The sequence below is a fragment of the Erpetoichthys calabaricus genome, chromosome 5 (assembly GCF_900747795.2).
Source record: "Erpetoichthys calabaricus chromosome 5, fErpCal1.3, whole genome shotgun sequence".
Lineage (NCBI taxonomy): Eukaryota > Metazoa > Chordata > Cladistia > Polypteriformes > Polypteridae > Erpetoichthys > Erpetoichthys calabaricus.
In genome coordinates, this window is record NC_041398.2 from 98,661,059 (window position 1) to 98,685,914 (window position 24,856).

Sequence of the window (24,856 nt, forward strand, 5' to 3'; positions counted from 1 at the left end):
TTGTGATGTTATGAGTAAGTTTGTTGTGTCTCATGAGATGGAATGGTCAACATTTGTAGTACTGAGCACTGATGTAGACTGAGAAATTGCGGGAAAACACTGTATTCTCTATAAGCATTTAAAAGCTGTTGCTCCACATGGGTACACTGTAGTTTACATGGGAAAGCACTAGCTGGCAAAAAATGTCAGGAGATCTTGAGTGGCTTGGGTGAGTCAGTTGAAATGTTTAACTTCATAAAGACTCGGCCTCTACAGTCAAATCTCTTCTGAGCCCTAGGTGAAGAAATGGGTAGCAATAATGTTTAGCTTCTTCTGCACGCCAAGGTATGACAGCTTTCTCAAGGCAAAGTGCTTACTCTGTTTTTTGAGTCACAAAATAAAAAAAATTACAGATTTAACTTTAACTTCTAAAAATCACTGAAAGATAAGGCAATTTAACAATCCACTCAAAACTGATTTGAGATTTCTAATTTTAGGGGTGATAAAAATATTATTGTTTTAAGTCCAAAATAAAATAGAACCTGCAATAATGCAATCAGAAATGTGGGACAGACATATGAACCAGTTAAATTTTGACACATTTGAAAATATCCCTGATTTTTTAACAAATGCAGCTTCCAGCGTCAGTCACTAAGGTGATCACCTACAAAATCTGAGCACTCAACTGCGGGACTTCTTCCTGGCTCCAGATGTTCAGCTCAACTGGATTGAAAATTCTTTCATAACTTGATGTGTAAAAGCCTTTGTAAATCTGAACACAAAAGGGCATAACAGTGTTACATACTTATCCTGTGACGGTGTTTTGAAACTGATTTTTAACTGAAATTCTTACCAGATTTTTAGCTTCATGGTTCTTCAGAGTATCTTGAGCTGTCAAAAAAGCAATGTATTTTTTGTTGCCATTTCTGACAACATATCTTTTTGAAACTGGATTTTTTGCACTGGTGGCACTAAAGACTAAATACAGGAGTAAGCTTAATGTGACCACCACCTGCAGCCATTGTCTTTGCAGCATGACATCCAGTATTTGGTAACTCTAAAACAACATCAGCCCACTCACTGAGTATTCATGCATTCAATTTTCATTGGAAAATCTATGTGTTGAATGCAATATGACTGAGTTAATGTCTGATTATATCTAAAAATGGTTCTGGAAATTACTCTGTAAAGTGTGCTGCTTAGCATCTTCTCGGGTCACTTATATACAAATAGACCACTCTATTACACTTAACGAAAAAATTTCTGTTTGCTTTTTTGACAAGAATAATGCTAAGATGTCATACATGAGATATCATAATAAAGAAAGCAGGTTTATGAAGTGATTTTCTTAGGTTATCAGTGTTGAATATTACTGAGGTGAATAATTAGCCAGAACCATAAGGATGGTCTCATCCATGAATAGACTGCAGAAGTTTTTTATGATTACCCAATGGGGATCCAGGTTGTAAAAGGTTCGGAACCCCTGAAATAGACTACTTTGACTTATAACAAGTAAACCTTTAATGTAACAGAATCAATTTCACTTCTGGTTACTTAAACAATTGTGTATGACCACAGAAAAATACATCTGCCCTACTTCTCCTTCTGGTATTTTTCATTTCCACAAAAGCCCCCATTAAAATAACTATGTGTGGTGTTTGTAATTTAATATCTTATGCATAGCAAAATTTTTAAAGTAGTATAATGATAAAATTACAAAGTATTATTTTGCTGTTGTTGTTGTAACAATCAATAAAGAAAACATTAATGGTGAATATGATAATCAGTGGTATCAGAATATTGTACACCTTCATAATTTTTCAAATATTTTATAAGCCTTTGAGCACCATTGGTCAGCCATACTAATTATGAGATTTTGTTTTAAGGACTGAAGAACATTTATTAATAGTTACAGTAGCCTAAAATGCAAAATGTCAGGCATATGACACTATCAGATGCATTAAAATAAATATAATTGCAATCAATTTATATAATATATTTCCTCATAAATAAAAGTTAATTTTTCTACTTACTTGTTTTACCCTGTATACCAACTAATATGTGCATAAAATAAGCATAAAAAATATTATACTTGGGAAATCCTGTAGTAGAATAATGGTTAATGGGGTCACTTTTTAAAAGTCCTAAATTCAAAGCTTAGGTCACAGCAACACAAACACTACACTTGGTCAGTTTTCTGTGCATTCCATAATGTCTTGAATGTCACCAGAAGCAAGGGAGACAGCCAATGGCATACTGGATGGGAGGCATGTCATGAGCCAGCATAGCCACGTGTTATAGATCACGTGACCAGACCAGTCAAACAAGTTACTGAAGAGCTCTAAACGAACATAATGTTCGCAGTTGTTTTTGATGTTGTTCTGTTTTGTTTTCCTACTAGTCCATTTTTATTGCTATTTCAGCAATAAAGGATGAAGGTAATGTCCAATTATTCGTGCATCTGTTTTTTCCACCAGTGCATACAGAATCACTGACTTTATACATTCTTGAGTAAATGCGTTGTAGTCTTTGTGATATTTTTTATGTTTTTTGAGTTTCTTTAAAATACCAAGGCTTCTCTGTTGGTTATCTCAAAATTGTCCAGAATTTTAATTTCTGGACTTCTACATCCAAGGCTGTGGCCAGTACAAAGGCAGGAGTGATCCCTTCTACTTCAGAGGGTAACCTTGCCCCAGATTATTACAGTGCCTGACTGTCTGTAATGGAGTTGGACATTGGTGCCATATTGACTCCGGCAAGCTCTAGGAAAGCAAAATTTTACATAAAGCAAAGCATTCATCTTGCTCAAGAAGGAAGTTGACTGATCCCCAGTCTCCCAAGCTGGAATTTTTATTCTAGCAACTGAGGACAACTGCGTGTGAAGCCTTAGATAAAAACGCAATGTACAACAAAAGGCAATAGAAAGAAAAACATCTGAATGAAGAAAAACAAACATTTCATGTGTGCCAAACAAACCCTCCATGGGCAATGAAAGAATTAGGACAAAGCATCACTCTCCACAGAGTCAACATGAACTGCACCATATGTATGATTCCCTTGATCGTCTATAACTTGTTAATCAGAGTAAAGCCAGTGAATATAGTAACATAAACTGCTTGTTGATGTAGCTGAAAGTAATAACCTGTGTTAATGATACGTTGTTAGCTGTTATAAGTTTCTCTTCCTAAGAGCAGCATCTCTTACATACACACACACTCATGGGGGAGTTGTGAGTGGGAAGGGTGTAAATGAATGCAGGCAATCTGAGTACAAATCAATGAAACCATAAAAGTGAAGGTGCTAGGAACTTCATAACTCATGTGATCTGGAAAGATGAAACCAGAAAGGCAAAAAGATTTGAGGATCACAGCAGGTAACGCCATTTAATGAAGATGATGATAAAGGGCAAAAGAAAAATGCATTTAAGGGTGCATTCTGCTTGGTAACAACCAAGATGAGAAGAAAATGTGATGGATCGAACTTTCTTCCTTAACAAATGATCCTGAAATGAACACAGCCTTCTGGTGGCTTTGTGGTTTTATACTGTTGACATGGTAGGGGTGAAGCTTTGTGACAGAAGTGGAAGCTGAGTTTGCCTTGTGAATATCTGAACTGTGGACAGTGTTAGTGCAAGTGCCTCCTCTCTAATCAGGGTGGTATTGCTTACCTTCTCTGCGCTTCCAAGATGTTCATTAAGTGCATGTGCTTGGCTCTAGTGTAGTCAGGAATACAGTATATCCATCTGAAAGGCCAGAACTGTCACAAGAACATGTTCCCTACTTAGTAAGTACTAAGGAAATTAAATCCACAAGTATTGTGCCTTTTTCTATAACAGAGAAAAAGATTAACAACAACAACAGCAACAACATTTATTTATATGGCATAAGATCACAAAAAGAAAGTTACAAGAAGAGAAAACACTTAAAAATAAGCAATACAGTAATATTAAAGCTTAAATAACAACCAGGTAAAGTCAGATGGCCAGGAGGATAGAAAAAAACAAAACTACAGATAGGCTGGACAAAAAAAAAATCTGAAGGGGTTCCAAGGCCAATAGTCTGTCCAGCCCATCCATCCATCCATCCATCCATTTTCCAACCTGCTGAATCCAAACACAGGGTAACGGAGGTCTGCTGGAGCCAATCCCAGCCAACACAGGGCACAAGGCAGGAACCAATCCCGGGCAGGGTGCCAACCCACCGCAGCTGTCCAGCCCCCACTGGACATTCTACCTAACATAATTATTCCTAAATCAAACCTCATAGATTTCATGATTCACATGATGGGATTTGATGGAGCTGGTCTCGTTCCATCATCTTAGGGGGCTGCATGACGCCTAGATCAGGTAGAAAACAACAGAGAATAGTGGATTAGTACAGATTGCAGATTTCTGAAGAATAATATAATTCTAAGCCCATATATTCAATGGGGAATAAAACCAAAATGTAGCCACAAAAAATCCATATTAAAATAATGAGTTTTTAGTAGTTTTTTCAAAATGGTCCATTAGCTTGACAAATTTCTATAGGTAAAATATTCCAGATTTTAGGTGTATAACAGCAAAAGGCCACCTAACCACATCTTTTAAGCTTGGCTCTAGAAATAACAAGCAGACCAACATTCAAAGATCTGAGGTTATGACTTATAGGACGAAGCAAGAATCAGGGTTGCAAAGATTTATGTTTTGTGTTGTTTGTTATTTTCTTGTCTGTATATACTTGTATATGTCCATCTTATGTTATCCCCATTTTATTAATAAACTGTATTATTTTGTTTATTGCACTAAGGTTTTTTGGGTTATTTCCTGAAAAGTAGTCTATCACCATGTGTAAATCATGAGCAGAGAAATTAAAAGTTGATTTGCGTAGACTTATGCCAATTTGTGAACTTTGTTCATAAGATGAACAGATCACTTTATTGTTCTCATATCCTGGCTCAAGTGTGAAACAGGGACCTCCTATTACTGTTCCAATGAGTACGAGTATAAGTATTATACATATCAATAAACTAATGAGAATAGAGCCTTCCCCTGCTTTCAGTAACAGAAAACATCAAATACTGTTTAATGAAGCTATTTACTTAACGCTTTATCTCTTCAAGTTTCACATGCAAATTTTTCTTGGGCTTTTCCAACTCTTTTACAATTATTTTGGAACCATGATTCTCAATGTAAGATGACAAAACACATATGTAACAGGTGTGGTTTGTAAAACAAGGAAGAGTATTAAATGTCTTTCTTCATGTACAGCATTTTTGTAAAGCAGTTATTTTTAAATTGGGGAAGCAACAACAAAAACAACAGAAAAACAGTAACAGTTGTGAATATTAGCAACAGTCTTGTAGTCCTGCTGGACAACTCTGGTGTATGCAGTCAATGAGCCATTGAATCTACAAATGGGCTTGATAAAGTTACTTGCTTTTGAAAGGCAAAAGTGTTTAATGGGGTTAAGGACAGGGAATTCCTTGGCACAGTTGTAACCAGCTGTGTGAGTTTGGCATTATCCAACTATAGGGTCAACCATCTGGGAACTATAAGCAGAGGTCCTCTGACAGGGCAGCAGAATGGAGTCTATCCCATAGTGTCCTTCCTCTCGTTCAGGGGCAACTGGGCGACAGACTACTCGGCGAAAAGACAACTCAGCAACAGACAATTCGGCGAAAAGACAACTCAGCAAAAGACAACTCCGCGACATCCTTTACCAATTAGGTAATAGTTAAGTTCAAAGAGATTTTTTTAATGATATTTAAATGACAACATGGGGTGCCGGAAAATCCACAGAATCACCTGCTTTATGAGAGTCCCAATGCGTTGAGAGTAAAGATATTCCTTAAGCCATACTCGCTGGTCACCTTTTATAGTGTAAATAACGTCATCATACAATTACAATCAGTACAATTTATATAAAGGATTAGCAATTTTGGTTGCAGAAGATAATGTAAAATTGAGTTTGTTCCAACTGCAGAATAAAGTTCATTCGTCAATCATATAAATTTATTTTCAACATTTTAAATCACGCTGTCATTTAAATATGATTAAAAAATCTCTTGCATTTCGCCATGTTGTTTCTTTACCAAATTGTCTTTTGACGATTCGTCTTTTTGCCGGGATGTCTTTCGCCGAGTTGTCTTTTCGTTGGGTTGTCTTTTGCTAAGTTGTCTTTCGCTAAGTTGTCTTTTCGCCGAGTTTACTGTTGCCCAGTTGCCACTGAACCCCGCCTCTGATGTTGACATTGTTTCAATAGCAGTATGAGTGGAGGATCTGAAACAGTCTCTGAAATTGACAAATGTGATGTGTTGGTCCTGCTTTTGGCTCTGCGTCGGTATGATCAATCAAGGATGACCAGATAATGGATGGTCTTCTATCCTGCTGTTTGTCTGAAAGCTTGCCTAAAGTCAGAATGCAGTGAAGTCACTTAATTCATAGTGTATAGAATGGCAATGGTTTTTTTCCCTTACATCTGCTGACATTCAAGACTTTATAGAATGTATGGAAAACTGACCCAATTGTAGCCTTTTTCTTGGTATGATCTAAACTTTGAATTAAGGTCTTTTTAAAGATGATCTGATCAGGGCATTGTTATACTTGGATTTCTCAGGGAAAAAGTGCAAATAACAAGCTTTTATATATTTGGCAAGTTGCTCTGGCTCACTGCACATGTTATTTTGCTGGCCAGAGGGATGAAATAATTTGATAACTTGTTGTGAAACAAATTACAGGATGTAACTATACAGTAACCTTCTTATTCCAGAAAAGAAATATTGTTTAATTTTTGCATTAGTATATACGGTATTGTGGCTGAGTGCAAGAATGACAATTTGTAGGAGGGTGAAATAGTTGGGCTACCAACCGGGTTGTCCCGTTTAACATGCAAGGTGAAATTAAGCACTGTTGTAAGTCTTTTGTTATGCAGAACAGAACGTGAGGGGCTAAGTGCCCTCACTAGATGGTTTCTCAGTACTTGGGGGAGAGAAGGAGAAAAAACCATTAGCGACAGCGCCCCCTCTCACCCCAGTGGGTTATCACATACCTCGAATAAGCCCTCAGACGCACATGTGTGACAATAAACAAATATAATTTTGGAATGACAGAGACATGCGGACACTCAGACATTTATCCTTTTATTAAGGTGGATATATAAAATACTGCATGTATTCTGTATATATTTTTATGTATTATATATAAAATACATCTTACAAGTATACTGTCACACTTGCAGATTTCATTATTTTATCAAGAGAATTTTGTTGTAATCATTTAAAAATAAACTAAAACAGTATCCAGTATCAACGCCTAAAGCCTGTTCAATGTGGAGTCAATATGAAATCTCAGGTTTCATTTTTAGCTAAAGGCTGATTTATTCTGGCTAGGAACACACTTATTCTTAGCAGTATAACACAAAGGCATAACAGTACATTTTCTAAAGCGTGGCTCCCTATCTGTGATCAGAGTAGTTAGAACAAGGCTTTGAACTGAGATATCTACTACATACTCCTTTGGGTATAGCAATACAAGACATTTCCTTTAAGCACTTCCTACAATGGTGCAAGATCTTGCTATGACAGTTGGCTAATGTTATGGATCCAGCGATGACAGCATGCCTAGGAGTCGAAAAGAAATATTTCAAGCAAATTAAATTTGCACAGGAAAGGTCAACAATTATAGAAAAGCACACAAGTGAAAAAATATACCAAAAATATACTAAGTCTTGAATCTGTTCATACTATGATTATTGAGAGAAACATTCTTTACCAACACCCAGTTTTAAGTCATCATATCTCTAGATTCATTAGCCAAGGTTTGCATCAAAGCTAATAATCTCTCCAGAGTTCATTATACTATAAATTCATATCTATCCTGTTTCAAAAGGCATACATCAATCATGGATCTAAGCTCTCTGAAAGGTCCCAGTAAAACTTTTATAAACACCACTACTGACATTACTTCCAATGAAGGAGGTGAGGGAGCTGTCAGTTTTATACATCACCAAGTGAGCCAGCATGCCATCTTCCACCCAAGGCGTAATCCAAACAGTTCTCTGTCCAGCTCTTGTATGCTGTGCAACCCATTTTTACAATGCAAAGACTCCAGGCTTGCTTTGGTGCAGGGCTCCCTAATGCTGGCCACTGGAGACTTTTCAAAGTTTTATATATAAGAAAGCTAACTGTATCCGGAATTAAATATTGGAAGTGGCTAATAATTATTAGAGGGTATAGTAGACCAGAAAGTATGAGTATGGTTACTTATTCCCAAAGTAAGTAGCCTCCAATTTTATAGACAGCATGATTTGCTTCCAGTTAATCTTACTACATTTTGGACAGTTTAGATTGACTCTAGCTGTATTATCATTGGTCACCCGTAGGTTACCATGCAACAAACCCTTTTTATTTTGTCACTAGATTTTAAGGAAATGTTTACACTATATTACTGGCATCCAGATCCAAACGTTCCAGACAATTTTCCTTTGAAAAGCACCAACAAATCCTCTCATATACCTTGTGTCTTTAGAAAGATGTGCCGTAGATGTAGGCAAATAGAACTTTATTTCTGCCCAGGGGGAAATTTGGCTTTTTACAGAAGCTCTTTAAATAAATAAATATACACTGTTTGTAAATAAATATACACACATGAACAAAGCATGATTCCTCTGTAAAACGTACTTATTTCTTACAGCAACCATCCGTAGGTAATTAAGTTATTAGCTTCCCACGCCTCAGGACCAGACACAGGAGTTCTATTATCCTTTGATCAGAGAACCATTTTCTGTGCACGCTAGATGAGTGTTTATATATAGGCAGACAGCTTACATGATAAAATGTAAACAGAAGAACAAAAAAGAATATGCAGAATTATATTTAATATCATAGGTTCTTATTGCTACTTATATTCTCCTTGTGATCTTGAATTAAATAAAGCAAGTTTGAAAATGTTATGGAATTGATCATAACAAATTTGGGGTGTTCCTTGCTTATATTGTTATTAAACAGCTGTAGGGTTGGCAGCTTGGTGGTCTGAAAGTCTATAAACTATTGCTTACCTAGCTCAGAGTATAACATTCACTCACTTAACTTTCTTCATCCGATCAAAGCCTTACTTTTATTTAACACTTTGCTTGTTTTAGTTAACCTTTGTGAATGAATTTTGAAAGTTTTTTTGTTATTCTGTCTAAGCAACCTCTCAGTCTTTAGATGTTTAAAAAATTCAGGACTGTGGTTACCTCATGTGTCCTTAGAGGAATGCCTGAAACCCAGAAACTGGACCTTATCTGCAAACATCTTATCCATAGTAAAGTTATTGATATAAGATAGGCGGCACCATGATTGAATCAAGTGACTGTGCAGCGGTCGAATTAGAGGACTGATATCTATCAGTAAATTTGAGAAGTCAGATGGTAATCAAAAAGGAAATGAGCTATACTATATCATGAGAAACCACACAGGAACAGACGACCTTGGGCCACAGTTTTACATCTCAGAGAATCAGCAAAGTGAATAGTTTACCAACTCTAAAAATGACAAGCAGTTAACGCTTTAGAGTGTTTAACAATTTACAATGCAAAAAATGATTTTGCTAAACCAGTGTACTGAGGAGTGTACTGCCTACCCATGAGGTATGTAACTAATATGCTGCATTTATAAAAAATAGCTCACTATTTTATTCTTAACTTCCATTACCAATTAATTTGATATGCTTCTGAAATACTTGCATTGAACGATTTGTTCTTTGTGGAAGACATTAGTTATAAGAGTGTTTAGCTTGAAAATTGCCTTTTCTTAATGTCTATGGTTTTATGAGGAACACGTTTGCTTTTTGCTACTTTGAACACTTGTTATGATAAGATACATTACTTTATTAAAAGTATAAATAGTAAGGTATAGATTAGACAAAAAATGTAAAGTTGAACCCCCAGATATGAGATAAAGTCTTTATAAGATGGATGAATATTATATTTAAATAAACAATGCAGTTTTTTTTTTTTTGTTAACCATTTTACTCCAGGAAATAGTAATAAACTGTTCTGTTCAATTAAATGTAATTTATTCTTGTATAGTGTTCTTTTCAGAAGGTAGACTAGAGTACATTTATGTTTTATTCTCCTAAAATATGGAAACAATAGGTCTTTTTCTCTAACAAAAGCACAATGAAACACTAACAGTGCATAAATGACCGTATAAAGATATACAAACACATACATTCACAGCAGAGAGAAAGACAATTTTAATATTTTATGCAATAATAACTCCGCATTGACAGATTCAGCAATGTAAAAATATTTACATTGCTAAACATTTACTGGGTAAACAACCAGCATAAATTAACTCAAAATCACATTCCATGTTTAAGTTGATTAAATATGTAAATTGAAAATAAAGCAAGCAATGCTCTGTACAGTATACTTCACATGAATATATATATATATATCTGTTTGCATTTAAATATTTTTTAAGGGAATAATTTATAATAATCCTAGCCAACCATCAGTCAATTTAGTGTATAACTTATGGTACAATGAAAGTGATGTGTTACTAAAGACATGATTATGGTTATGGTTGACTGTGAATTTGTGTTCCAGAGATCTACATTAACTCAGCTTTTGCTTCAAATGGCATAATAATTTTAAAGATTTGTCTAAAATGAAGCTTTATTAAAACTCAACATGTTAATTATGTTTAAAATGGTTGGATAGTTGGATTGCAGTGAGCATGGCCAACATGTCATAGAACCCAAGAGCAAACCCTTGACACAGCGAAATAAATAATCCTTACAGTAGGCCTGACAATGTCTCTGAATCCCCCGGGAGAGGATTGAAAATGTTCTTGGCAAGAATGAAATTAGGTTGGTGCTTTTCATCTTGTTGCCACTGTAAATGTCCCCTAGATAAGGAGTTTTTACAAAATGGATGGATGGATGAATTAATGGGGCTTTAAAACCCTTCCATCAATTCTATTTGCAAACTATAAAGAATAAGGATTGATGTTTTATTTCAGAGGGATATTTTTTTCACATGACTGTGCAGACACTGCATTTTCTGCTGTCTTTGTCAATAACACTGTCAAAGAAATTGAAATACTTACTAATTTAATTTCAGTAGTTCTCAACAAAATAGTATGTGTGTCACATTATATCAGAAGCCAACAATAATCTCCTTATTATGCACCAGTTAATGTATTATACTTAACTTCAGACTTTATAACATTGTTAATGTCGTATCTTAAATTGTGAAACTAACATTTTTGCCATAGATTTGAATAAACCTAGTGTTAAACCTACCACTGCGCCACCGTGCTGCCCAGAAAAAACATTGAAAACTTTATATCAGTTCAACTTCATCTTCCTTTTTTTATTCAATGAACCTAACACACTAATTGATGAGTGCAACATCACATCTGTGGGAGGTCACTTTTTTTCTAATAGCAATGTTAGTGAACATCTATTAAATATTTTTAAAAAGCCAATAACATTTTACAAAGTGACAGCAGTTTGGTATTTTATATTGAAATAAAAGATGGAACAGAGGATCCTTTACTGGGGTTTGGGATTGTCTGTTACGTCTTAACTAAAGCAGTGGCCTCGTTGTCCTGTCCACACTGCTGTGTTTTAGTTTAAAAACACAAACATTTGTCTACATTTTCAGCTTTCATCCACACTACCCAATCATTCTTGACTGCTGAAAACAGAGACTTTTAAAGATGCTCTGCAGAGCCGGATACTTTTGCAAATGCAGCATCAGCTTGGTTGTGTGGATGATCGAAACTGTGTTCCGAATTCTGGACTCTTATCACACTCTGATTGTTTTCTGCTTATTACTTGACTCTTCCCTTTTATAAAATAATACTGTTTTATTGTACTCTTACTATCACAAACAAAATTTATGTTTTTTTGTTTTTATTAGGATCGGAGGTTATGTCATAGATTGAGTTGATTCAAAAAATGTTTTTAGGTAGAGTGGCACAGAAACAATAGCATTGGATTTAAATCTCTGAAGTCTGAGCAAAGGAGAAAATAATGTGGCAGCAATGAGAATGTTGAGATGAATGTGTGAAGTTACAGTAAAGGACAGAATAAGAAATGTGACAATCAGAAGCAGAACAAAAGTGAGAAAAATATATAAGAAAGTACAGGAAAGTAGGTTGAAGTGGTATGGACATGTGATGAGGAGTGACCATGAATATGTGGGCAAAAAAAGAGATGGACATGGAAGTACAGGGGAAGTTTGATCAAGCACATCAACCCCACTTAGAGGTGGGAAAACATGAAAAGGATGAATAAGATTGCCACTTCAGTTCCTCTGATACACTGTGTCCCCAAAATAGTCAGCTACTCTGTCTGCAAATATTAGATAAGTAAATAATTGTCATATATTTTATCTCATGTTTACTTTGACCTCTGCAGGTCCCTGCAAGTTACAGGGGCCCTAGAATTAATCAAGATGTACTGCATGGAAAAAAAATGTTCTTTGCTTTTCAAAGAAATATACCTGTTGCTGACAGATTCAGTTCTCCTTAACCACTTTCCTGTTATCCCAGAGTTAAACCATCCCAAGCTAGTCACATGCGTTCATATTCCCAGAGTTTACAAGTCTCCAGTTAACTGAAGATGGTGACAGAGGACAATTGCTGGAACAACATTTGTGACAGCAGGCAAGCTGTATATGGGCTGTCAGAATGGAAAGTGTGTGTAGAAAAAAGCAATTTGCTGAGATATAAGTGACAGTTCTCCAGCACTGGCCAGTGATGACATTACAGATCTAGTTCTAGTGATAATGAAGTATATGAAGGTGAGGATTTTGCAAAAGAGATAGACTCTGAACTGATCTGAGAATGTGCAGATTGTAATAAGAGCTTAGGGCAACTTAAAGTTACTATTCTCTGGAGAGCAAGGCAGAAGTATTGTCATTAGATGACCCCTTGCAAAATGTACTTTGTTCACAAGTGATGCAGTATTAGATGTAATTGTGACTGAGTCCGACAGATGTTCACAGTAGCTGATCCAGCACTACACATTGAAGCCAAATAATGCTGCTCATGAGGACTAATGCCAGTTATGACAAGCTATTGTCTTTCTTTGAACTTATGCTGTAATTCAAAAACCTGATATTGAAATGTACTGATTAACAAAAACTTTATTTGAAACACCTTGTAGACCATTCTAGATATGGATCACAAGAGAAAAATATTTGCAGTTACTTGTCAGGTGTTTTTATTTTGTTGTTAACAATTTTCCTGTTGCTTCACACAGAAGTGAGAAATCATTCTTGGAAATAAAATCATTCTTTATTCTTTACATACTGAGAAGAATATTGTTGATGACAAGTAACTGATGAAAGGCTATTTGACAATGAAGAAATCTGAACTGTCCCTCACACAATTGCTGGTGCAGAATTTGCAGACTGGTGAATAAATAGGGGGCGGCATGGTGGCGCAGTGGTAGCGCTGCTGCCTCGCAGTTAGGAGACCTGGGTTCGCTTCCCAGGTCCTCCCTGCGTGGAGTTTGCATGTTCTCCCCATGTCTGCGTGGGTTTCCTCCGGGCGCTCCGGTTTCCTCCCACAGTCCAAAGACATGCTGGTTAGGTGCATTGGCGATTCTAAATTGGCCCTAGTGTGTGCTTGGTGTGTGGGTGTGTTTGTGTGTGTCCTGCGGTGTGTTGGCACCCTGCCCGGGATTGGTTCCTGCCTTGTGCCCTGTGTTGGCTGGGATTGCCTCCAGCAGACCTCCGTGACCCTGTGTTCAGATTCAGCGGGTTGGAAAATGGATGGATGGATGAATAAATAGGCCTGATTACGTGTTTTTATTTTTGCTTAATTGCATTATTTTTATCCATTCCTATTTTTGTTTTAATGCTTACTTAGTTTTATCCTAACACCTGAATGTAAATTTGCCCCCATATGTAAATGTAGGTATTTTTTTGTAGAAAAGCCCTGCAATCGACTATCAACCAGTAAAAGACGAATTCTGTCCTTCCACCCTGTGCTTTTGGGTTGGGTTCCAGCCACCATCATTGTAAATAAAGTAAGATTTGGCATTTTCAGTAAATTGATGGATTGGTATGTACGGAGCCAGAAAAAAATAATTAAAAAGAGGAAAACAAATCTCACAATGCAATGCATACCATAAATTTTGGTTTACGATACAATATGTTTTCAGTATGTTGTTAACTTTCATTGTTACAATTAAAAAAAAGATAGATTTTCAAATATTCATCAAACATATACACTATCTACTAGTGTTGCATGTGTTTTCATGTTTGAGATTTGGAGATCTCTGGCGCCCCCTGTAGACCACACTAGTTATACATAGGATTTTATTGGTTTGTTTTTATTATTATGAAGATTATCATGATATTTTTTGTGACGTCATTCAGGCAGCATTTTGACCTTATGGACACTGCCATTTTGCATTGCACTCTACAGGCCATCTTGTTGTTATCAACAATCACATGTTGCTAGTTGTGTGACTGTCATGACAGAATGAATTAAAGGACCGGGAGATAAACAGGAGATAAATAATGAAACCTAAGTCAGAAAACAGAAAGGAAACCATGTGACAAAACCAAAACGTGAAGACAAACTCGTACTAAAAAAAAAATCAGAAATGGGACAGAATATTTTCAATTTTAAACAAACAAGAATTGCAAACAAACTTGTAATTTCTTTGAGGACTCTGCATAGTCAAACAAGAAAGTGAACCAAAGAGTGACTTCTATATCCTGTGACCCCTAAAAATCACATGATTCGTGATCTCTGATGTTGCTGCTAGTAACTGCAAAGCAACCATCAAACAAAGCATCCTCTAAAGAAAACAAAATGGCGTCACAGAAGAACACAACTAAGTAAATAAATAATGTTTTATTTATACTTACAAAACATAAAATGACCCTCAAAATAATGAAATAATCATTCAAGCTTATAATTGTTTTAAGTATTTGGTGCAAAAGCACCTATCATGATGACAGTGACCTGACACAGATTTGAATGTGGCATCATTCTGTAGTCAGTAATTAAACACAGTGGCTTACTTCTTCAGGCATTGTTTGTTTAGATCAAAGTATTCTGTAATTAGTACACTTTGTTTCTTTATTCATAGTGTTAGGAGCTAAAGGGCTCATCCACAAAGATATAAATGTTACAAGCTATGCTACTCTTCATGTTCGGACTACACATTTGGTTTCTATATTCTCCTGTGTTTTGACCCTTTGGCATGGTACACAACTGTGATTCTGACTGCTCCTATTTAGTGGTTGTTTGTCACTTACACATTATCATCAGCTCCAAAGTAGCTTTAATAATTTGATTACTCACAGATTAACTTCTAGATTATGCATCAGCTTTTTATGCTTATGCAGAAATTGTTTGGAAGAGCTGATAAATCAATTTTCACAAATCTTTTATCAACTGGATTGTAAGTGAGTGGCTCAAAACAAGGAAGTAAGTTGGTGGGGGAATTCATATTAACCTTTGGGGCAATAACAGCTGACTCGGAATGGGGAATTCCACTCTCACCACCTTGTTCAGGAGTAAGCTTATCTGAAGAGCTTAAAGACAAGCTTGCAAGTTACAATCTGGAAAAATCATTGGATGAGGTTAATAGTTTGGCCCTGAAGTTAGGCACCCATCTTGAGATATGTAGTCAAGAAAAAAATAGATATTCCAATCATTAAAGCTTCAGCACCAGCAAAGGATAATCCTGTTCCAATGGAACTTGGCAAGATTGGGATTAGTTTCAAAGAAAAACAATGAAGAGCATTATCAGGCATTTGTTTTTATTGTGGTTGTTTTGGCAATGTAGTAGCCACATGTCCAAAACTTAGAGGAAACTAGAAAATTTTCAGAATAGTTTACATATTATAGCTCTCGTGGATTCAGGTTCTGAAGAAGGTTTTAGTAGGTCTGGACTTCTGCAGCACTTACAGATGCCCAAAACTCTACTTAAAATAGATTTTAAAAATGATTGGTGAAAGGAGAACCAATAGGTAAAGGATTAATTGAATGCCATTCCAGTTTACTTTTGATATGTGGGTCACAGACTTGCACAAGAGAGAATAAGGTAAGTCCAGGTTCCAAAACAAAATTATCTTTATCGTTGTGAAGACAGGAACATTCTGAAAGCATTTATTAAAATATATGAGCTGTCACTCAAACACACGCAGTATGCAAGCAGAAACAATGATGTCATCCTACATTAGCTCACTGCTCAGATCAAAACAACAGATAACCTTCTTTCTGTCTTCCTGCAGGTCAGAGGCCGGTTTTAAATGTTCCCCGCATCAACCAGCGGGTGACAGACCGTTGCATGGGGAGCTGGCGGCAGTATCTGCCTGCGTTAACAGTGTTAGTGCACAGCGAAATTGGGGGGTTGTAACGTTCTCAAAAATCTCACATCCCCTCCCCCTCAGCTTTGTTCATACCAATGTGAACGAAGCAACAGTCTAAGCCAGGCTCAGCCAGATGCCACAGGAAATTAGTGTTGACGTGCACCAAACTGGGACAATGGTGAACCTTGAAATCAAACCACATAGTTAGTCAGGAATTCGTATCTTCTGCCTGCAGAACCATTGGAGCAGGGTGTGATCAGTCAACAGGATAAACTGCTTGCCCCACAAGTAGTGGCTGAACACCTCCCACTTGATAGATAACAATCATTTTTCAATGTTTAGGTAATTATGCACCATGGGAAGCAACTTCCAGCTCAGAAATATGATGGGATGTTCTTCCCAGTCAAAACTCTGAGAAAGTACAGCCCCCAAACCAAATGCATTCACATCTGTCTGTAGAATGAACTCCTTAAAAAAGTCAGTTTTTTGTAGAACTGGGAATGAAGACAAAGCAGACTTCAAGTCAGAGAAGAACCTTTCACAATCATTGGTCCAGTCAATGCAACGTTTTTTTCTGCCCTTTGTCAGGTTAGTGTTGGGTAGGCTCCATGTGCAAAATTCAGAATAAACACCCGGTAATAACCAACGAGTCAGAGGAAAGCACAAACCTGCTTGTGCGTTTCGGGGCAAGGATACGCTAGCACCTAGCCCACCTTGTCCAACAGAGGTTTAATCAAACTGTTTCCCCATAGAGCACCCCAAATAATGCATTTCCAACAAACCCAGTTTACACTTCTTAGGGATAGCTGTCAACCCATCTTGCACTGCCTGTAGGTAGTTGAGATGCAACCGCCAATCATTATTGAAAATGGCAACATCATTGAGATACACTCCAACATATGTAGAATTGGATCACAGAATCTTGTCCATCAACTGCTGAAAAGTCAACAGTACACTATGGAGACCAAATGGGGATCTGGTGAATTCAAACAACCCATCCGGGGTGGTGAACACGGTCTTCTTCTAGTTGGATTCCACCAGCGACACCTGCCAGGGTGGAAATATACAAGGCTTGCCCAATCCTCTCCAGTAAGTCATCAATATGCAACATTGGGTACGCATCAAATTTAGAAATCTTATTCAAGTGTCAAAAATCTATACAAAACTGAATGGAGTCATCTGGTTTTGGAATCAGAACAATTGCACTGCACCAGTCATTTTTATTCTCATGAAACACACCCAAGTCGAGCATCTGCTTCACCTCCTTGCGTATCATAGTCCTCTTTGCTTCCGAAATAAAATATGGGCACAGCTGTACCTTAACATCAGGTTCAATCACAATCTTGTGTTCAGCAATTTCAGTCTGGCCAGGTACGGATGAAAAGACATCAGAGTTGCATCCGATCAGGGATAGTAACTCAGCCTTCTAGGTATCAGTCAAATCATCACCAATAGCTACCTCAGTCTGACAAAATGTAGCAAAGGTGGCCAACACCTCATTAGGTAAGATTAATATGTAGGATTTGCACAGGGTTGTGCTGTCCGGGAATCCTAACTTTATAGTTCACAGGAATCAAGCTTAACTCTACTACCGCAGGAAACAGCCATTTTGCCAGAAACTTATGTGGTTCAGTCGGGATCAAAACCAGAACCCGATTGCCTTTTTTGAATTCATAAACTTTGCTTTTTCTATCATAGTTTCATTTCTGTGTCTCTTGTTCACGTTGCTGTTGCTCAACAGCGATGGGTGACCATTTAGAAATATGTTCTTGGAGCAAAGCAACCTATTAATATTTCAACATTATAATATTAAATTAAATGCCTGTTTCTCTTCTTTACATTTCTGTTAACTCTACCTTCAGGGACTAAGCGTATTAGATAGGTTGCTGTAGTAGATTTCTAAACATCAGCACGATATATAGAACAATATGCGAATAAAAGAAAATAGCAAGCCCTAGCTTGCTATCTCAGAAACGTTCAGATGAATCTGGGTTTGGTGACTGAAGAGATCCTTTCAGATTAGTTATGTTACTAGAGTACTGTGTACTTTCCAACATTTGTGCCTTGGATGAATATCTTGCTGAGAAAGCCTAATCCATAGATGAGTACAGTAGTTCCTTGATTGGATGCACCTGACTGTCGATAAAGTTTAAATGCCATATTTGCTCTGATATATTAAGACACACCTGATTGTTAATGTGTGGGTACTATATTAGCCCTGTTATATTAAGATACCCGAATTTTTCATGAAAGGCAACCTAATGCATTACATTGCATTACTTTGCTGATACCAGGAAAGAAGAATCAATTCATGTTTTGGGCCATTTTGTAGTCCTCCTGATGGTGCAAGTCACAACAAAAAAATTATTTTGTCACAACAAAAAATGTTTTTCCATTACTCAAGACTGCAGTGTTTGTGCTACTTATATTACTGCAACTACAGTTTCTTGTTTTATTTCAGAGCATTAGAGCTTGGTTAAGTCATCACTAGTGATGAGCAAACATTGTGGAATTCACTTCACAGTGAGTTCAGCAAAATCATAGAAATGTTAGAAATATTAGCCAAACTCTGTGAAATGCACTAAAATCAAAGGGGAAGGAGTAAAGGAACTTGTTTTAAATGGATTATAATGGTGCAATATCCTTTTAAGTGTCCCTGCAGGATAAGTAAAAGTCTGACAACTATGCTAGAGAGATTATTGTGGCCAAATATATGATGAGAGCTGTGAAGCAGCAGTGCCACTGTTCCTCAAACAACAAAAGACACAGAGGGAAAGAATACCACAAACAAAATACACAAACTAGCAATAAGTAAGTAAAATATTGATCATTGCACTCACAGAGTTCTACACTTGGTGTACACATTGGCGTGGGACTGGTTCATTCCATTGTTGGAAGTCACAGCTTCAGATGCAGCAAGCACATCTTTTTTGTTTCACATGTATTCATGTATCTGCACACTTGCTTCACACTTTCTTCTTCCATCAAGAAGAAAGAAACACCAAGCAAATAATGATAAATCTTTTGTTTTTATTATTTTATAGCTTGTCTTCTGTCTCCTGATGAGGGGAGGGGGAGTGAGGGGCTCCTTTAAGTCTTGTTTTGCATTGGCTACAGCACATAGCTAATTACATATGTAAATTAGCCATGTGGAGCTAAACTACCAGTACACAAAAATCAGTATTATATATCTATTGGCAGTACATTATCCATGGACATATGTCTTATCTAGTAATGTACAATCAGACTTATGTCCATGGTCTGTACCTGGTGTCTTATTTTATTTTGCCTTAACACACCATGTGTATTCCAAACAAAACTGATTGAGCTGCCAGTCGTAAAAAGGGTACAGTACATATCTAACATATAATACATATATGCATTTAACAACTATGATAAACAGATAACTTATAAATATACAAGCAGGGAAAATAAGTATTGAACATGTCAGCGTTTTTCTCAGTAAATACATTTGTAATGGGGCTATTGACATGAAATTTACACCAGATGTTGGTAACAACCCAAGTAATCCACACATACAAAGAAATCAAAACAAATAAGTCCATAATTTAAGTAATAATTATAATAAAGTGGAATGACACAGGAAATAAGTATTGAACACACTTACTGAAATTTATTTAATACTTAGTAAAAAAGCCTTTGTTGGTAATGACAGCTTCAAGACACTTCCTGTATGGAGATACTAGTAGCATGCATTGCTCAGGTGTGATTTTGGCCCATTCATCCCATAGATTTTCAATTGGATTCAAGTCGGGTGATTGACTGGGCCATTCTAGCAGCTTTATTTTCTTTCTCTGAAACCAACTGAGAGTTTCCTTGGCTGTGTGTTAGGATCATTGCTTTGCTGAAATGTCCAGCCTTGTTTCTTCTTCAGCATCCTGGTAGATGGCAGCAGATTCTTATCAAGAATGTCCTGGTACATTTCTCCATTCATCCTACCTTCCATTATATGAAGTCTGCCAGTACCATATGCTGAAAAACAGCCCCACACCATGATGTTCCCACCTCCAAACTTCACTGTTGAGGTGGTGTTTTTGGGATGATGTGCAGAGCCATTTCTCCTCCAAACATTGCGCGTGCAATGAAATCCAAAGATTTCAATTTTGGTCTCATCTGACCAGACTATATTCTCCCAGGATTTCATTGGCTTATCCAACTGTTGTGCAGCAAACTTTAAATGAGCTTCAACGTGCTTTTTCTTCAGTATTGGAGTCTTGCGCAGTGAGTATGCATAGAGGTCATGGTTGTTGAGTGCATTACTTATTATTTTCTTTGAATCAACTGTACCTGCTAATTCCAGGTCTTTCTGAAGCTCTGCGCGAGAGGTCATTGGCTCTTGGACTACTCTTCTGATTATTCTTTTGCGTGGCTGGTTTATGGTGAAATGATGTTCTTTCCAATTCTGGATTATGGCCCCAACGGTGCTCACTGGAATATTCAGAAGTTTAGAAATTTGTCTGTAACCAATGCCATCAGTATGTTTTGCAACAATAAGGTTGTGAAGGTCTTGAGAGAGCTCTTTGCTTTAACCCATCATGAGATGCCTCTTGTGTGACACCTTGGTAATGAGAAACCTTTTTATAGGCCATCAATTAGGATTAAACCAGCTGATATTAATTTGCACCGATAGGGAGCAGGAATGCTTTCTAAATACTGACAGATTTCAGCTGGTTTCTTGGCTTTCTGTGCCTTTTTGCACCTCCTTTTCTTCATGTATTCAATACTTTTTCCCAGTGTCATTACACTTTATTAAACATAACTTAATTTATGGAGTTATTTGTTTTGATTTCTTTGTATGCCTCCCTGGAAAAGTCTATTCAGGGGTCCTGGAGAGGAGGGTCCGTCGGATAGTCGAGCCTCGGATTCAGGAGGAACAGTGTGGTTTTCGTCCTGGTCGCGGAACAGTGGACCAGCTCTATACCCTTAGCAGGGTCCTGGAGGGTGCATGGGAGTTTGCCCAACCAGTCTACATGTGTTTTGTGGACTTAGAAAAGGCATTCGACCGTGTCCCTCGGGGAATCCTGTGGGGGGTACTCCGAGAGTATGGGGTACCGGCCCCCCTGATAAGGGCTGTTCAGTCCCTGTACGATCAGTGCCAGAGCTTGGTCCGCATTGCCGGCAGTAAGTCGAACCCGTTTCCAGTGAGAGTTGGACTCCGCCAGGGCTGCCCTTTGTCACCGATTCTGTTCATAACTTTTATGGACAGAATTTCTAGGCGCAGCCAGGGTGTTGAGGGGGTCCGGTTTGGTGGGCTCAGGATTGGGTCACTGCTTTTTGCAGATGATGTTGTCCTGTTTGCTTCATCAGGCCGTGATCTTCAGCTCTCTCTGGATCGGTTCGCAGCCGAGTGTGAAGTGGCTGGGATGAGAATCAGCACCTCCAAATCCGAGACCATGGTCCTCAACCGGAAAAGGGTGGAGTGCCCTCTCAGGGTTGGTAGCGAGATCCTGCCCCAAGTGGAGGAGTTCAAGTATCTCGGGGTCTTGTTCACGAGTGAGGGAAGAATGGAGCGTGAGATCGACAGGCGGATCGGTGCGGCATCCGCAGTAATGCGGGCGTTGCATCGGTCTGTCGTGGTGAAAAAGGAGCTGAGCCGCAAGGCGAAGCTCTCAATTTACCAGTCGATCTATGTTCCTACCCTCACCTATGGTCATGAGCTATGGGTAGTGACCGAAAGAACGAGATCGCGAATACAAGCGGCTGAAATGAGTTTCCTCCGCAGGGTGTCTGGGCTTTCCCTTAAAGATAGGGTGAGAAGCTCAGTCATCCGGGAGGGGCTCAGAGTAGAGCCGCTGCTCCTCCGCATCGAGAGGAGTCAGATGAGGTGGCTCGGGCATCTGATCAGGATGCCTCCTGGACGCCTCCCTGGTGAGGTGTTCCGGGCACGTCCAACCGGGAGGAGGCCCCGGGGAAGACCCAGGACACGCTGGAGGGACTATGTCTCTCGACTGGCCTGGGAACGCCTTGGGATTCTCCCGGAAGAGCTAGAAGAAGTGGCCGGGGAGAGGGAAGTCTGGGCATCTCTGCTCAAGCTGCTGCCCCCGCGACCCGACCTCGGATAAGTGGGAGACAATGGATGGATGGATGGATGGATGTATGTGTGGATTATTTGGGTTGTTACCGACATCTGGTGTAAATTTCATGTCAGTAGCCCCATTAGAAATATATTTACTGAGAAAAATGCTGACAGGTTCAATACTTATTTTCATCTTATATACATACACTCTTTATTATTCTATGTTAAATCGTGCTCTCACCATTTAGTAAGAAAAAAGAACACTGTACTCTATACCATTTTGTTACTAGTCTCTGAAAGTATCAATCACCAGCTTCTTGCGTCAAATCTTACTCACTCACGCCCCCTATCCGTTTCATATTTCATAGCACCTATATTTTCATAAACGTAAGTGCATTATGGCCTTTAAACACCTCAAGCTTAAAAAGGTGTGGTGTGAAGACTCGTGAGGACCCTGACCCCCCGTGAATACAAAGAGGATGACAGGCATTTCTCAAGGTTAATAGCTGTTCTGGATTGATTCTTAATGAGACAATAAATGGTCAATTCAAGGATTATTTAACAGCTGGTTATGTCAGTGTGTCATTCTACTGCTCATCCTCTTCGTCTTCAAGGGGGATCACTGTCCTCAAGAGTTTTAACACCACATGACTCCCTCCTGCAGAGATTCACACTTGCCACAGCTCAAACAGTATAACATAGCATACATACATACATACATAGTAAGAGTTTTGAAAAACAAGGAACTTTATTTAAATAGTGAGTGATATTATTGTATCTTATGCATAATATTTGACCTCTCCATGTTGAGATATGCCCCTACTAACTTGCATCCCAAGTGCTGGAACTGTACGCAAGTTCATAGATACCTGTACTCATAATACCCATCAAATGAAAATACTGCAGTTTTTTTTTTTTTTTTTGCACACTGTGTGGAAATTTGGAGTACTGAGCAGGTTGAAACATCACACAATGCCCGAAGTAGAGTAGCAACAATCGTACAGTAAGCATGCATGAAAGTTCAGAGCATATATCTCTGTGATGTCACGTTAGCCTCCAAACATCCTGGGGTGCTTTGAAAGCAATAATGATGTGCAAAATGATTGTTTTAAGTTATTCGATTCATTTTGTTCAGTTCACCAAAATGGTTGGAATCTTTGAATCACTGATTCATTCTCTTCAAAAGCAACAACAAGCTATATTCTAATTTAAAATTTAGAAGAGTGTCATAACAGTGTAATAATTTTAACCAACAAACAATACAAACAATATAAAAAGCAAGCAACAAAATAAGTAATTCATACATCATAATAATAATAATAATGATGATGATGATCCTCTTTATTGAATTTTGAAATTAAGTAAAATCTCAACAATAAATTTTAAAAAAATCGTACAAATAGAACCTTGGAATAGTGCACACATCACAATAAAACTGAGAACGTTGAAATATGACTAAATAAAATTATTTTCAGTTTTGTATTAATCTCCTGAAATTTCCTCCTTTTATATCCCTTCATTTCTGATTCAATCTGCCATACATATATCATCAGTGAACTGAACTGCGATTCAATGTACTGCGAGTCTCTTGTCTGCAGTTTAGAACACAAACTGATTCTTTCAGTGAACTAGTTCAGTAGTTCGTTCCTTGGTTCAGTGCTTCAACTGATTATTTTGGTGAACTAGTCAGTGTACTGTACTGTGAGTCTCTTGTCTGCAGTTCATTAACAAATTTGCAATGGTTCTCCGGATCAGTAGTGGGCATACTAGTTCATTCAATCAGTCTGTGTACTGAGATGGTCAAAGTCACCCAGTCAGGGTGAACCGATCAATGAGAGGTGCTTGGTTTCATCTACCAAGTCAGTTATTGGCTAGTTGTTGTCATAACCATTTTGCTGAAACAGTTTACTGAAAGGCTATTTCCCAAAGACAGCAGCCATTTAAGTGAAGTTAAGATGATAGCTCCGTTCTGTCATGGAATGCTATATAAAACATGGTACGCACTGCACGTGTCTTGAAAAGATTTGTTCTTTAATGTCATTGTACTAGTACATTCGTTCAGAGGCAAAGACAAGTACAGAAGAATTAGCTTGTTCGTTCATTGCACATCACTAGAAAACAATGTTCACGTCGGCTGGCTGCACAATATTTCTTGGAAAATATTTAGCAAACAAGGTTAACAGTGAATACAGCACATTCACTGCAAAAAAAACTTTTGTGAATTTCGCCCATCAACACTCGTCATCACCCTTCATACTCCAGACATGAGCAGAATTGATGAGTTATACCTTCTGATGTAATGCTTTTAATACCATTGTAGTTCTCTGCTGTTAGTTTAATGACTATAGCTTATATACACTTTGCAAGCATACATGGATCCCCAAATAGGCTTGTTGGGTTCAGTCTCAGGGATCCAAAGGTCAGAGGGATCCTTATGAAAATAAGAAGAAATCTTGGGAAGGGCAATCCAGAGAAAGACCTCCTTCCACTGAGAGTCAAAAAATGGGGTAAATACAATACACAAAACAGA

The 24,856-nt window shown here is 37.8% G+C and overlaps 1 protein-coding gene across 2 annotated transcripts in view; it reads left to right on the top strand.

Annotated features, from left to right (window-relative positions):
• Positions 1-24,856, top strand: part of LOC114651824 (cytokine-dependent hematopoietic cell linker) — a 139,021-nt gene that overhangs the window by 39,493 nt on the left and 74,672 nt on the right. Inside the window, exon 1 of one of the 2 annotated variants that reach the window (XM_028801815.2) lies at positions 9,418-9,587. The exons of the other annotated variant lie outside the window; for it this stretch is intronic. Coding sequence (XP_028657648.1) covers positions 9,583-9,587 — 5 coding nt within the window. The 5' untranslated portion in view covers positions 9,418-9,582. Of the gene's footprint in view, positions 1-9,417; positions 9,588-24,856 lie in introns of those variants that run through there. 2 annotated transcript variants of the gene reach the window in all.